Source organism: Gregarina niphandrodes (genome assembly GCF_000223845.1).
Source record: "Gregarina niphandrodes unplaced genomic scaffold scaffold00133, whole genome shotgun sequence".
Classification (NCBI taxonomy): domain Eukaryota; phylum Apicomplexa; class Conoidasida; order Eugregarinorida; family Gregarinidae; genus Gregarina; species Gregarina niphandrodes.
In genome coordinates, this window is record NW_011645897.1 from 6513 (window position 1) to 7605 (window position 1093).

Sequence of the window (1093 nt, forward strand, 5' to 3'; positions counted from 1 at the left end):
CCCCCTGGTCCGACGGCCGCTGTTTTGTTAAGGGCTACTAGTCCGGTACTCAAAAAGTGTGTGTTTGTACACACACGGTATCTATAAGGCTATTTCACATTATGCCCTCCCCCAAAGAGAGAATTAGCACTCGTGAAATTCAAAATGATCAAAGAGTGTCGTTTCGTTTTTGATTTGGGAAGCAGCAATGGAGGAGAATGGATGAGACGTTCATGTTTCTTTCGATTCTGAGTATGTTCCATGATCACAGGTTCTGGCAGGCCGGCCCGTTCTGAAGGAAGTTGTGTTAGGTCAGCATCTGAAATTGGGATCTCTTCGTCAAGCGTGTGGGTGGATTGGTTCCGATTCTGAGTATGTTCCATAATCACAGGTTCTGGTAGGTCGGTCCGTTGTGAAGGAAGTTGTGTTAGGTCAGCATCTGAAATTGGGATCTCTTCGTCAAGCGTGTGAATGCGAGGGGTAGTCTCTGCATCTGGTCTATGAAACGAGTCGGTCTCTCGCAGGGTTTCGTTCGAAATTGCCTCAGAGTCAATTATTGGCAACAGTCGGATTTGTTTGAAATTCCTTCTGATCACCTGATTCCCTTGTTGCAGTAAAACCTCATTTCTAAAATAATCCACGCCTACAATAAGTATTGGTTCAGAGAATTGGGTGTCGTGCTTCGCATGCGGGAAGATACGAGCACATGCCATCATGCCAACAACAGGATTAAAGTTGATATGCGCCATCTTCTCGTCCAATTCGCTCTGGAGTTGTTTCATACGCTGGTCGGCTCGCCGTCTGATCTCGTTGGTTTCCATGACGTGTTGTTCATTGTCCTTTAGCAAGTCCACAGTAATTCCAGTCTGTTGGGGTGTTTGCCGACCGAAAAGCAGTGCAGCTGGAGAGAAACCCAGACTTTCATGATGCGTCAGGTTATATTGTTGCACCAGAAGTTTCAGTTGGAATGGCCAGGTACGCGGTAGTTCCTCCGGGGTCCTAAAGAAGTTGTTAAGATGTCGATTGATAATCTCAACTGGGGCTCTTGCTTGTGGGAATCCAGTAGCTGTCGCCATGTTTTGTTAAGGGCTACTAGTCCGGTCTCAAAAACTGT

The 1093-nt window shown here is 46.7% G+C and overlaps 1 protein-coding gene across 1 annotated transcript; it reads right to left on the bottom strand.

Moving 5' to 3' along the window:
• Nucleotides 1-89: 89 nt before the first annotated feature.
• On the bottom strand, nt 90-1055 carry GNI_208970 (hypothetical protein; the record flags this gene model as incomplete). The annotated part of the gene is made up of 1 exon (XM_011135510.1): nt 90-1055. The coding sequence occupies one exon, from the start codon at nt 1053-1055 to the stop codon at nt 90-92; it is 966 nt and encodes a 321-aa protein (XP_011133812.1).
• Nucleotides 1056-1093: the final 38 nt, after the last annotated feature.